Source organism: Amia ocellicauda, chromosome 4, assembly GCF_036373705.1.
Source record: "Amia ocellicauda isolate fAmiCal2 chromosome 4, fAmiCal2.hap1, whole genome shotgun sequence".
In the NCBI taxonomy this organism is placed as follows: Eukaryota; Metazoa; Chordata; class Actinopteri; order Amiiformes; family Amiidae; genus Amia; species Amia ocellicauda.
The window spans coordinates 30,121,193-30,134,382 of record NC_089853.1 but is presented as its reverse complement, the minus strand read 5'-3'; the positions used below and the strand labels follow the sequence as shown (position 1 = coordinate 30,134,382).

The window sequence follows — 13,190 nt, the reverse complement described above, 5'->3', positions numbered from 1 at the left end:
CCCTTTTCTTCTTTAATTTCTCTTATAAACCCATTCTCTTGTCCTCTCTCAGTTGACCATGAGTCTGGCACCCTCTCTAGTGTAATCCCTCTCCTGGCATCATTAGCACAGCCACATTGCTGACACCACTGTTCACACACGGGAACAAGGCGGACGTGGTTCAGAGTGGCTTTCTGACTCTGCAGCATCACCTACTGGGAGTTTGACAAAAGCCTGCCCTTTCAAAAGCCTAATGCTCAGGTTAGGTCAAAACATGTTCAAACTAAATAATAATAAAGACAATATAAATAAGCATGACCAAAGACACTTCTGGCAGCTACTGGCTGTTGTGTTGGTGAAGATCTCAGTTCATTGCCAATTATTTTCTGACTTCCCCCAGGACTTCCGCGCACTGTTCTGAACAGCTGAGAGAAAACACCCAGGGTAAGGTTTCCTTGGCACAAAAAACACCAAAACAACATCAGAGGCATCTTATACTAAAGGAATAAAGCCTATTGAGACATCTTGTCATAAGACTGGACCGGCCAGTGTGAAGTCTGCTATACATTTCATCTTATTTGTCAAAAATAGTTTTTTGGAATATAGTCATCTTCCAAACTTTGTGACTACAGGCAAGATTGAATGGAAAAAAGTCAGCTTTTCATATGCCTTGTACAGGAAGAAAGACCATTACAAAAAAAGAAATACTTTTATTTATTTTATTTTCACACAAGGCAGACAAATATGCCAATTAACATTAATTTCTGTTTGGGTATGGCAGCAATATCTAGGTCCCATTGTTTTAAATCAAGACAGGAAGTGATATGCTGGTTTAAGCCAGGTATTCACACGTCTGTCAGTTACTGGGCTGAGCATTACTGGACTGCTGCCTTTTCCTCAGTTGAACATGTGTAAAAACCTACCAAAACAAAACAACTTTCCAAACAAAATCATGTCAACAAGGCCTTAAAAGTGTTCCATAATTGTACAGATTTACTCATCACTGTATTCTCATAAGCACTATGGGTGTGGGTTAATGTGAATTGTAACAACAGTTTACATATGCTTACATGTGGGGTGAGTTGAAAGGAAATGCAGGAATGAACAAAGAACAGAAAAACAATCCAATCCAGCCTTCATTTATTGGGCTGTTTACAGATTCCTCACTGGAAGTCTCTCCTGTTTCAGGCATACTGTGAGGCCCTTGGTAGACGGTTATTTATGTGGACGAACAGCACTCCTCCTAACTGCACACATCTGACCTTCATTTCCTCCAACCTTGTGCCTCCTAGCTCTCCAGGGAGGCCGCCACAGAGCCACGGCGAGATATTAACATTGTTTCGTGGAATAATTAGCTCATTAATGTAATGGTAACAAGATGGAAATCAACTCTCAGGAGGGGAATATCAGAGAGCATCTCAGCAGTTGTCTTTTTGGTAAATCACTCATCTTATTTAAAATGAGACGATCAATAGCACCGCATCGTGGTACACAGATACACTTGTGCCACACTGAGGTTACCGTCTCAAAGCCCATTAAGCTATGAAGCCATCCAGATGAAAAATAATGATTATCGCACAACAATATGATGTCCTTGTCTGTGTTTTGCTCCATGACATGTGGGGACCAAAGCAGCCTGAATGATTGTGATACTTAAAGAGACTAATAAACATATTCCTATTGTAATCTGCAGCAAGATGAATGCAGTGAGTGGTAAAAATCCAAAGTTTTTGTAAATAAATATTTTAAATTGTTTAAAAAAGTACTATCCGTACCATGAGAGAAAGTTTTAAATTATTTGTATGTTGATGAAAAATGTAAGGATCCATACAATTTTATATATAGATATCTTTGAAAAAGTTATTCTAATTGAGCAGATTACATGGATTTGGCATTGCTGATGGCAGTTCATGGTCTACACACATTTCCCAAAATGTTTCCTGCAGGAAAATACCAAAATGCCAACCCAAGATGTTTTGTTCCATGGTTTCTTTGGGTTTAAAGAGAAGATCTATTCTGTTAGGGTGGGTGGCTCTTTGGGCCTGGATTGATGTACCCTGATAGGGTTATCACAGGTTCAGAACAAAGCATCAGCTTCTCTGGGGAGCCTACAGCTCTCAATCCTGTCTTGGGACTGTCTGGGTTTAGGGAAGTGCTACGAACCTGTGTCTCCATGACCTCACGTCTCCCTTACCAGATTAGGATTCTCAAGACGACAAATAAGGAGGACCAAAGGTGAAAGCCCAAGTGCCCTAATAATGTTTTCTTGAAAAAAAATCCCATGCTCAGACTATCACAGGAACATAAGGAATTAAGTTTGCAGGCAAAGCCGTTCATCCTGACAAACTGGCCACTCTCAGGAGGCCTCAACAACCTCTCTCTGATATCGTCTACTCCTTCCATCATCTATCATTTATACTTCCTGTTCCCATTTTCTTTTTACTTCAAACTCCAACCAAAATCAATCTGGTGGTCAACTCACTCCAGACAGTTTTATGAGCTATGGCCTTCAATTGGCCCTGGAATTTGCACCATGACATCAATGGTGACGTTTCTACACCTAACGTCTGACGAACGAATGGTGGCCAGATGATACCTCAGATCAAGGATACATTCTAAATAATTAAATGAATGTGAAAAGAGTAACAGAGGCTGGGAACTGAAATGTCATGATTATGGGGGCAGAGCATGTTTGTGTGTGTGGGGGTAGTCAATTTAAAATGTGACGATCAACCGATCATAAACATATTCAGATCTGAACAGTAGAAGACATCTCCACACACATTTTATCGTTGACAATTTCTCTAAAGCGGGTTTGACGATATATTGTCTGTACCAGTGCTAGTGTGTTGCTCACCAAGTCAGTGGTTCTCAATGCTTTGATTTAGGAAATTCAATTCAAGGGTTCAATTAATTAAATGCAAGCTGGGTTGGAACAAAAAACAGCAGGGTAGGGGGTCCTCCAGGATCAGGATTGAGAACCACTGGTCTAAGTGACCTTTATACATATTTATTATTTGTTATAGGTGTATTTCAGTCCAGTCTTTTTTTCTAAACATCTGTTATAATCCTAAAGAGGACACTTGTCATAATCCGGGCGGGCGTGCGCTCTCCTTCTCAGCATGTTAAGGCATGGTAATAATTCAGTCATGAAGGAAGGTAACTTCAAGGCCATTCTTTTATTATTACGAAGGGCCAAGCCAGGTTTTGATTGAATACTTAGGGATAAAGTGAAAGAAATGCCTCTTAGGAAGATATTTTTCCCCATTCGCTCTCCCCAAACATGTCAAGAGGATCTCTCAATACAGGAAAGAAAGAAAAAAAAAAAAAAGAAGTTTCTCAATTAAAGTTACCAGTCCTAGCATGCAGGTTTAATTGTCTGTGAAGCAGCCTCACCCTAGGAAGAAAGGCACCTTGGTGGAAGTTTGAACATTCATTATAATACAATAGCTTTCTTCATTCTCCGAGACTCTTAAGATTGTACCACTGATTTCCACCAGACTACAAGTGGGATAAATAAAATAAGCCATTTTCGCCTCTAATGGAAAAGCACAAGAAGCAAATACTAATGAGGGAATCGAATGGGCACCTTCCATTAGCGTCTCCTTCCTGCAGAGAGCTCTGGCTTCTGAGAATGTGTTTGTCAATTAATGTGCATGCTAAAAAGGGAGAGCCGGTGATTTGATTTTTATTTTTTTTCTCCTGAAGACAATAATAGAAATACACTTCCCACACCCCCCCCTTCCTTAGTAGTCCACAAGGAATCATAGGAAACATTTGCTCAGTTTGATATATTATTGCATATCCAGTACAGTTCTGATCTACATCTCCCTATTTATACATATAGCACACATTCTATTTGTTTGGGAGGCATGGAGGGTTATATATTTTACAGAACAATGTAAAATCCTAACTCTATTGGAGAAGATACAGCGTTGAATAAATGAAAAGTTAGATATAGTGTATGGCTATAAATTATTCCCCCAAGACTTTGCAGTAGGTACCATAACTATGGCATCAGGCTAAAGAAACAATTTTACAAGCTGTGCTGTTGCTATTATGTGACTGATCCCGGTTCACATTTTATGGATGTATGAACACAATGAATGAGGCTGTAACTTTTAGCCCATGCAAAGATACAAGCTCAGATGTGGGTGCTCAGGCACTTTCATTCAATTTCAGTTAAAAGACAAGTTTGGAAATGTTTTGACCACCATATGAAACTTTGAAAAGGGTGACCAAGGGAATGTGTGGTTACAGATGTACTCATTTGTACAAAATTGACGGAAGATGTTTCCATAACAAAAATCTATTATCAGTTGCATTATATTAAAGTGTACATATATACAGTACTGTGCAAATGTTTTAGGCAGGTGTGAAAAAATGCTGTAAAGTAAGAATGCTTTCAAAAACAGACATGTTAATAGATTATTTTTAATCAATTAACAAAATGCAAAGTGAATGAACAGATGAAAAATCTACATCAAATCCATATTTGATGTGACCACCCTTTGCCTTCAAAACAGCATCAATTCTTCTAGGTACACTTGCACAAAGTCAGGGATTTTGTAGGCATATAGTCAGGTGTATGATTAAACAATTATACCAAACAGGTGCTAATGATCATCAATTCACTATGTAGGTTGAAACACAATCATTAACGGAAACAGAAACAGCTGTGTAGGAGGAATAAAACTGGGTGAGGAACAGCCAAACTCAGCTAACAAGGTGAGGTTGCTGTTTACTGTCAAAAGTCATACACCATGGCAAGACTGAGCACAGCAACAAGACACAAGGTACTTATACTGCGTCAGGGGTTTCCAGATGTGCTGTCCAAGCTCTTTTGAAGAAGCACAAAGAAACGGGCAACGTTGAGGACAGTAGACGCAGTGGTCGGCCAAGGAAACTTACTGTAGCAGATGAAAGACGCATCATGCTTACTTCCCTTCGCAATCGGAAGATGTCCAGCAGTGCCATCAGCTCAGAATTGGCAGAAAACAGTGGGACCCTCGTACACCCATCTACTGTCAGGAGGAGGCTTCATGGAAGACTTGCGGCCAAAAAGCCATACCATACCACAAGGCCAAGTGACTCAACTATGCATGAAAACACAGGAACCTGGGTGCAGAAAAATGGCAGCAGGTGCTCTGGACTGATGAGTCAGAATTTGAAATATTTGGCTGTAGCAGAAGGCAGTTTGTTCACTGAAGGGCTGGAGAGCGATACACGAATGAGTGTCTGCAGGCAACAGTGAAGCATGGTGGAGGTTCCTTGCAAGTTTGGGGCTGCATTTCTGCAAATGGAGTTGGGGATTTGGTCAGAATTAATGGTTTCCTCAATGTTGAGAAGTACAGGCAGATACTTATCCATCATGCAATACCATCAGGGAGGCATCTGATTGGCCCCAAATTTATTCTGCAGCATGACAACGACCCCAAACATACAGTGAAAGACATTAAGAACTATCTTCAGCGTAAAGAACAAGGAGTCCTGGAAGTGATGGTATGGCCCCCACAGAGCCCTGATCTCAACATCATCCAGTCTGTCTGGGTTTACATGAAGAGAGAGAAGCAACTGAGGCTGATGAATTCCACAGAATAACTGTGGTTAGTTCAAGATGTTTGGCCCAACCTACCTGCAGAGTTCCTTCAAAAACTGTGTGCAAGTGTACCTAGAAGAATTGATGCTGTTTTGAAGGCAAAGGGTGGTCACACCAAATATGGATTTGATTTAGATTCTTCTACTGTTCACTCACTTTGCATTTAGTTAACAGATAAATATAATCTATTCACACCTGCCTAAAAGTTTCGCACAGTACTGTATGTATGCATATTTGTATGTATGCATTTGTTCTGGGTGGTGGAAACCAATGACATGAACAGGTTCAGATCCCACACAGGTTATCAGTGTTTGCTTTCTTTTCTTTTATTCAGATTCAGAAGTGTCAGGAGGGAAAGGGTAAAAGAAGAGAAGAAAGAAAATGAAACCTGTCCACTGTAACGGATGTGCTGTTTGTGAGTAAAGAATGCTGGCTTTATTCATGTAGAGACCCAGGCCGACAGGACTTACTTCAGTGGAATGCGTGGGACTGCAGCCGGAGAGGAGGCGGCCGCCACTACCTGCAGAATCTGTTCCAGGGCCGAGAGTCCCCCTCCGACCTGAAATGCTACTTGATCTGCATTGTTCTGCAAGAGAAGAACAAGAAATGTAGTCAGGAACAGCAAGCTGGGCCAGGGTATCAAATTATTTTCACAGAGGAAATTTTTTTTTTTTTTTTTCCTCTTTCTCTTTTCCAAAAGGGAGCTGCAGCAAAACCCAAAACAAAGCGATCCTCACAGAATTCCTGTTAAACCTCAAAGGGCCCCCCCTGTTCCAGCACAACCCCACTCCCCTACTCCACTCCACTCCAGGTTTCAATACAAGATGATAAACTGGGTCACAATTCACAATTAATTGGCTAAGGACCAGCACAACACACACAAGTTAAAATCCAATTTATTTTTCCCCCCCATCTAAATTAACCAAAACAATTAGCCATAAAGTTATTGGTTTGCAAAAAAGAGAATTGTAATATTAGGAAAAATCTAAACAGGAAACATTTCAAAACAATACTTCCACATCAAATGAAACCACCAGAACGAGCACTGTAAAGCCTACTTTTCACTAAAAGCCTCCAAAATCCAATTAATCTCTATTACACAACTTAAAAGGTTGTCACAGGTTGCAGTGTTTATGTACTAGTATTATATAGGTGGTAGTAACATATATATATATAGCCTAGATTATGCATGTTGGGTTGACCTCATTTTGTATGGCAATGATTTGTCTGTTTGTTATAAATGAACATGTTGCTATTTGTAGTGTCCTTTTTTATGTTACTACCACCTATATAATACTAGTACATATATATATATATATATATATATATATATATATATAATTTGACCGTAGACTGTAATAAAATAACTGACTAATTTCTGCTGTTCTGCACAGGTAAGGTTAAAATAATCTGCTTACATAATTAACATTTACTTAGGCCTACTTCCTCAAATTCCTTCAAGTTCAAGGTCTGCTCTTAAGTGACAGCAGTTTATGAAGTCCTATAATTAAAGGCTAAGACCCTAAGAGAGTCAAAATAATTCCCATTTGTTTTGGGGAGGGAAAGGAATTTGATTCAGACACTGCGGCAACAAAACAATATAAATCAACTTGTTACAAATCCATAACCAAATGTAGGAAAACCATCAGTGTTTCTGTCTGGGCTAGAGAGCTTGAGCCAGCCCAGGGAGTGAATGGCGAGCAGCCTCTCATTTCAGTCTGGTCATAAATACGGGATCACCATTGACTCCTGTTGTCTAAGACAGCTATTTAAAGCCCAGCACTTCAAGCAGTTTTGTTCTGGAAGGAAAGCAAGCCTAAACACATTTCTTCTTTTTCAACGGAGATGGAGGAAGTGTTTTTCAAAATTACATATAAGCTCTTTTTTCTGTCAATCATATATGCCACCAGTATAAGTCTTCGGTATCTGTTAGCCAAAATATCTCTGAACTCTCTTGGAGGTTAAGAGATCGGGTTTCACGCAAGAACATACACACAGGGAACCTTGCGTACCACCCCCCCACCCACCCCGAGCTTTACCTGGGATTTCGAATGGATTAGAGAAACTTTCTCCAACAGTGGATTCAACATGTCTTGGGAGGGGGGGGCTGGGGGACTGGCAGGCAGGCATGTGAAGCTATTCTGTTGTTGGCTACTTCATGGCGCCCAATCATTACACACCAACCAAGTAAAGCTTAGTGAGGTCTTAATACGGCCGTCAACAAGCCTTCTTAAAAGCTTTCGGGTGTGTTGAAAGTGACTTTACGGCAGCCTGTTAAGCAGGACCTTTGCAAAGAATAAGGGGAGTTTATGAAGATCTGTACTGCGGATCGGTGCAGCTGGGCGGATCTGTGCGGGTGACAATGCTTCCTCACAGGGCAGTGGAGTAGTGTTGGTGCTAGTCTGCACTTGATCAACTTGCGTCCTAAACCCAGTCAAGTACGATACAATGTTCAACTCCTCCCAGCCTGTGGTTGCTTGAGGTTTCACCCAGGCCCAGTCCAAGGTTGTTGTTTAATGACAAAGTTTAATTGTTCTAAGTTTTCATTAACAGAAAATCGTGTTTTCCCCCCCCATGTTCCCCATGTTAAGTTCAATATAAAGAAAAGGATGGGAGAACCTTTTCACTTCAGGATCAAACATCTACAACAGAAAGGTAGCATACAGTCTCTCCAGGCTCAACTGCAAATAACTTGCACAGTAATGCTGTAAACGGGAATGACCAAGAGCACATCAGATGAAGGAAACCGGAGAGCTGTCATCACACTGCCTACTGGAAACACTGTGGACTGTATAACAATATCAAGCTGAAAGATTTCTTCAAACAATTTGTGCGGTTTTATCCTGTATTGCTGCTTCAAGCAAGTTTCTCGTTGTTGGTGTTGACATTAAAGCAGCCAAAAGGGTTTCCTTCCAAAACTCAAGACTTATGTTCAGAACATGTGTATTTGATAGAAACACTTCAACAACCAAATTATAGAAAAACACAGACTGACTATGTTTATTACCCATGTGACGTAACCGTGACAGTAACAAGAAATCATGGTGTTAAAATGCAGCCCTTACTCAACTTTCAGTAATTTTACTTCTCACTTTTAGCGCTACTGGGTACATTTTATAACAATACAATGATTAGAAGCAGGAATATAAAGTTTTTGCCTAACATATTCACCCATGTTGCACTTTTGGGGGTCGATGCACCAACAGACTTGTACCTAATTGTTGCATGACAATTATAGATTCAGTGTGCCAGGTGAAAAGAAAGAAAGAATTTGGTCTTCATTTAACAGCTCAACATTTCAAGTAATGTTGCTTCATCTGTAGACCATCCCTGACTAACTGACTGGCTGACAGACTGACTCAATAATAGGATTAGACACTTCTTTATAGGAACTGAACTGAAGGTGGGGGTGGGGAGAGGAGAGGAGGGGAGAGAGGAGGGGGGAAGGACAAGCCAAACCTGAATTACACGGCCTAGGAATCTTATCCAATTATCATCTGTGGTAACTGTTATTACACATGCTAATCAAAAGGCCAAACAGCTGGTAATCCCTGGCGATGACAGTGGTGGTATAATAGCAAGGCGGGCTGGACGGACTTGTCTTTGTACTTGCCTCCCACCAGCCACTCTAATTAGCTGACAGCAAAGAAAGGGGGAGGGGATTTGCCCGACCCTGCAGACCCCCAGGCAACAGATGGAGAACAACTGTCTGGGAGTGCATTAGAATAGCTGGGGCTGGTTCACAAGAGCCCAGGGTCTGTGTACTCTGCGTACTATGGCCAGCTGTTGTGGCTAGGCTTGCACACAGCCCAGCTCTTCTCAGAGATGCTTAAAATAAAAGGAGTTACAGCAGAATTCACAACAGGTTAATGACTTCTGCCATGAACAGGTAGGCTAGGCTTGGTGAGGGGGAAGCATCTTTGAATCACCTTTGAGTACCTGTGCTTAAAGACAGCCTCAGCCGATACTCCCCAACTGTGGCATTTTAGACTACTTTAATAAAACTATTTGGGAAAAGTAGAAAAGTACAGGAGAGTAGTCTTAAAATCAGTTAAAAGCCAAGGGTTTTCAGAACATATAACATGGTGTTTAAGGACAGGTCACTGTAAGTGCTCCCAATTAATACTCCCCACTTCCTGCCAAAATAAATAGCTGCACTCGAGTCAAAGGATATTCCAAATACTAGGTTCTAAATACTACTGAGTCAGAGTCAAAAACACCACAATAACCACTGAGCCGGCAGTAAATATAGCTTTGCCATGCTATTTGACCTCCATTCCCGTAACAATAAAACACAATAAGAACTATACTTTACAGGAAAAAGAAAAAAAGTATTACTACCAAACTTCCTTGGGCTGAATAATTATGAAGCCAATATAGGCAAAGTGGACTGGCATGATTGATTTGTGTAAGCAGGTATCCTTTATTGGTATTATTATTATTGCATATAAGGTGTTGTTTGGGAAGTCACATTAAACATATTGTATGTATCGTTGCACCAAAGATTTACAGTAAATATTGTGTCCTTGAGGAGGTTTTAATAATTCAACTAGTCATTTTTATTCACCTGAGACTGAGAATTGACCTTGATCAGCCGGTTTGCATCTGGTGCATTAAACACACAGACACACACAGTCAGACCTGTAGTAAATGGTAATCTAGTACCGCAAAAGTGAAATCAGGAATTTAGTATTCATGGAAAATTCACAGGAATGTACAGCCACATAGCTGCTGATTGGGTACCGACTGGGTAATTCATTTTTAATGGTCAACAACAACAACAACAACAAAAAAAAAGAGTAAAAAAAAAAACAAAGGAAAGTGAGACCACCAAGCCACAATACAAGGTTAAATTGTGATCTTTGCAACAGAGAGTGCCCATTATTGCACTGGTGGTATGGCATTGAAAAGTGCTTAAGATTGTGTTGTTAACAAAGTATAACACAAATACAGGGTAAAACACAATTAAAATAAAACAAAGTACTGTAAATGTTCTGGGTTCTACAAAATAGTAATCCAGTTATTACTATTATTATATAGGTTTTTATTAATATGGTATTTATGGGTTTGTTATAGTCCTAAAGGCAGATGGATTTGTCTAGTGAATTAAATGCATGAATATCAAGCCAGAGATTAACAAAATTGTCACCACATATTGTGATGTGATCCTTTTCTGCTTTGTAATTTCCTCTATTAAACTATTTATAAATGAAAATTATGCAGCACAAAGATATCAAAAATAAACATTTTTTAAATAAACAAATACACAAACTGCCCTCACTAATTAACCGAGCTTCCAAAAGACTGTCAATTCCTGCAAAACAACTTTCATCCTAACACACATAAAAGAAAGAATCCAGTTTCTAAACTCCAAGGACACCAACAGCAAAAGTAAAATAAAGCAGTCTCCATTACAGGCTTTCACTGAACACAAGTCCAAACAACTGCACAGACTGGAATTGGAAATCAGTGCTGCTGAAACAGTTTTTCGATTTGCAGCGTGGAGTCACCAGGCTGCATAAGTCACATTGCCCGTCTGTCTCGGCTATTTCAGCAGTCCTGAGGTGTTCCATTAAACGGCACGAAGGAAACCTTTGGTGAAATATGAATGTTAAAATGATTAATGTTCCACTCAATTAACGAACACAGCTGTCCATAATTGAAGAAACTACCATTGCTTTGCGTGATACACATTGGGAGATTAGAACAAGGCATAGGTTACTGACTGTTCCACACTGCACTGCCATGGTCCGAGGGCTCTAGCCCACTTATTGATCTTTCATACAGGATGTCCACGTCCCAATCAATGGTGTATGGAATACATGTACTCCTTCACAGAGCTTTAGCCACGTTCCCAAACTGAGGTCTGGGCTAGTGACAGTGGATGGGCCCAGGAAAAGTCTGGAAATCACTTGTAGAGCGTGTGTGTGTGTGTGTGTGTGTGTGTGTGTGTGTGTGTATAAGGTGGGGGGGGGGGGGGGGGTGTCACCAGTCGGGTAGGCACCCAGTCAGCCTAGACAGAGGGTACTGAAGCAGAATTATGTCTAACTGAGTTCAATAGCTCGACATCAATGGTTGATTAGGTTCAGGAACTGACAAAAGAGCTAGTGTGGACCCTCCCTGGTCTTCAGCCTTTCTTGAAGGATTATAGTTACTAGAAACAGAGTCATAAACTAAATGAAACAGGTACGTTATAGTAAACACAGACAACACAACCTGCTGCATTAACCTGCGCCCTTCCCATTTATCTGCGCCAAGCCAAGGGCTCAATAAAACTTCGGCAACATTTTTAATACAGAAATTTTGATAACCGAAGCCATTTATCACTGACGAATTTAAGCAATAACTGGAAATGTATCTGCACTGTAGGCATCATATAAATCAGCCCTGTTAAGTAGCTGGGACGGTTATTGTTAATGTGGGACTGCGTGAAAACTGATTTGATCAGCCATCTTCAGTCACTGGGTTTGTGTGCAGCAAGATCAGATTCCATAATTGTAACTCCATCCGCTGCTTCAGCTCCAAGCACAGTCACAGTCATTTATATTAGAAAGAGGCTTCTGTATTGTTCTGGGATCAACTGTTCACTACAAAAGACACAGAGCTCCAATGCCAAAGTCATTTAATTTTTTTCTGTATCCTCAGGTAAAACGAAACAAAAAAACAAAACATTCGGAAAATGTCTGAAAAAGAAACTTATAAGAAATCAAGTGAAATTTCTATTTAATATAAATCCTTTTTAAAAATATATATTATGTTGACACACCCAATTACTGATATTTGTCAGGTTCCCCTTTAACACAATGTTCTCTTTGCTTCTAACTAAATTCTTTAAATTAAATTAAAATTAAAATGAGGACTCATATATGCACTTATATGCACTACAGCATATAAACTAAGCAAAGCCACAAGGAGACCAGGCTCTCAAATTAATCAGTCTTGTTCTCAAAGGACTCCTTTCAGTGACCTTTCTTTTAAACAAACATTTGAAAACAAGGAACTGCTACACACTTCAATACAATGTCTGCACTAAGGACCAAAAAAAAAGTATGTATTCAACTGACAAGATTGTAAAACTGACAGTATACTGTAAAGCAACACCTAAACACTGTCTGATGTTTTTATTTCTCTAATGCTAACAGTGAAGAGTGTCGGTGAACAACAATGAGCTGTTTAAAGAGCAGCACATCAAACTCCAGTGCGTAAACTGTAAGGACAATAATTGCTTGGATTAGTGCCACCTAGTGGGAGATGTGCAAATACACAGTGCTTTTGACAACGGCTTCAGCTGCCCCAGCGGCACTGTGTTCAGACAGGGTTTGTTTGCTTCCAAGTCACAGTGACTGAGCTGAGACAGAGGAGCTCTACCCCAGACTGAAGCAAAACCCTTCATCAGTTCTTAACCCCCCCCCACCCCCAAGAGGACATCTTTGTTCAGTTCAGATCCCTCTTGACAGATCCCTGAATCAAATCTTTCAAAGCCCCTTGTATAAAGTGCAACATGCTCCTTTTTGTTTTGCAAAAATCTTGTAAACCGACATCACCAGTGTACAACACTGTCTCAACTATTTGCTTAACTCAGTGTTGAGTGAACAGGGAATACAGGGAATCT

At 40.2% G+C, this 13,190-nt stretch overlaps 1 protein-coding gene across 2 annotated transcripts in view; it reads right to left on the bottom strand.

Moving 5' to 3' along the window:
• The window catches only part of scaper (S-phase cyclin A-associated protein in the ER), a 131,949-nt gene that overhangs the window by 48,599 nt on the left and 70,160 nt on the right, over positions 1–13,190 (bottom strand). For both annotated transcript variants that reach the window (XM_066701833.1, XM_066701834.1), the window contains exon 23: positions 6,049–6,164. In XM_066701833.1, the coding sequence (XP_066557930.1) occupies positions 6,049–6,164 (116 nt within the window). The remainder of the gene's footprint in view (positions 1–6,048; positions 6,165–13,190) is intronic.